The sequence below is a fragment of the Austrofundulus limnaeus genome, unplaced genomic scaffold (assembly GCF_001266775.1).
Source record: "Austrofundulus limnaeus strain Quisiro unplaced genomic scaffold, Austrofundulus_limnaeus-1.0 Scaffold30, whole genome shotgun sequence".
NCBI classification, from domain to species: domain Eukaryota; kingdom Metazoa; phylum Chordata; class Actinopteri; order Cyprinodontiformes; family Rivulidae; genus Austrofundulus; species Austrofundulus limnaeus.
Window position 1 is genome coordinate 1,253,778 of NW_013952432.1, and position 1,502 is coordinate 1,255,279.

Sequence of the window (1,502 nt, forward strand, 5' to 3'; positions counted from 1 at the left end):
AATAATAATAATAATAATAATAATAATGTGTGGCCACCAGACAATTATCACAGTCATTTCCATTCAGTGTCTGTTGATTGTCAACATAAACAAGTTTGAATTTCATTTTATTCTAATATAAGAATGAATGACACACTTCAGTCACTTGCAGTTAAGTATGAAGTAATTCTTAGAATTATTTGTTGCAGCTATAAGACATGGGTGACGACTGAAGTTGTCTTTGTCCAAAAACTTAATTTTTTTTGCTCAACACTCAAAATGGGCTCCTCTTGCTACTCGTGTCTGTACTGCAGAAACAGTTGAAGTCATGTTCAGAAACACAGTAAAAAAATCTGTTTCCCAACATTAACCTGGGGCGTTCAATGTAATCTCATAAATACTGGTAAATACTATAAAAATGATCCATTTAGATTGAACCATGTTGGTATAATCTTGCATTCACCAACAGTCACCAACTAATAATAATAATATGGAGTACATTGAACAGTTAAAAAACAAACACAACATATTCATAAATAATATGACTCCAACAACGTCTAGATCTCTCATAAAGAGACACAGCTCAACATGTTTAAAAAATATCAAAAATATAACGCGTGGCCACACATTATTATCTCGAAGCCACACTCGAGGTCACCGGAGGACTCCGTAGAATTATATTTTAAAATATTGGAGATATCTAACACATTAACATCTTTAAAATGCATATAATGACATGGAAACATGTAAAGTTTTTGCACTGACTTTTTTCACAATGCATGTAAAGAATAAAAAGAATAAAACGAGCACAATAAACAAAACTCTGGTTTTCTTTGTTTTGGTGAGTTCCTGTTATGTTTGGATTTCAAGTTTTGGGAAGTCACACTCTTCCAGCTTTAACTCTTTGACTGTTAGTACTAGCTGTGATTGAMGAACTTTCCCAGCATGCCTTTGTGCAGCAGGCCTGCTACCTACTTTATTTCTCAGCCCAGAGCCTCTGTATTCAGGAGGCAACTGAACCCAGGGAAATCCTAACGCTGGCGGGCGAGTTCCCTACTCCACACAGYTAAATAGAGAACATACAAACAATAAACGTCAGTTTCGGAAAACCTGTTGCTAAAAACATATCAAAACAATGTCCATCTAAACATGTTAGTGTTTATGTGTGTGTGGGGTTGCTTTTGGTGACATTTGGGGGCAATTTCAAGACAAAACACCTATATTTGGGGACAACTGGTGCATTTGGGGACCTGAGTCCCTGATTGGTTTTAATGCCATTGGTGGGTTGGGGATTGGGTTTAGGACCAAGATGTGAATAGAGTTTAGGTTAGTTTTAGGGTCAGGTAGGTACCTGTGAGGTTAGCCTTAGGGTTTGTGGTCAGGGTTAGGATATAAAATTTCAAAAAAAATGAATGGAAGTCAATGGAAAGTCCCCACAAGAATAGAGACATAGTGTGTGTGTGTGTGTGTGTGTGTGTGTGTGTGTGTGTGTGTGTGTGTGTGTGTGTGTGTGTGTGTGTGTG

The 1,502-nt window shown here is 37.1% G+C and overlaps 1 protein-coding gene across 1 annotated transcript in view; it reads right to left on the reverse strand.

Moving 5' to 3' along the window:
- Positions 1–1,502, reverse strand: part of map3k15 (mitogen-activated protein kinase kinase kinase 15) — a gene marked incomplete at its 3' end in the record, with an annotated part of 30,139 nt that overhangs the window by 22,944 nt on the left and 5,693 nt on the right. The window contains 1 exon segment of the mRNA XM_014005344.1: positions 955–1,032. Within this exon segment, the coding sequence (XP_013860798.1) occupies positions 955–1,032 (78 nt within the window).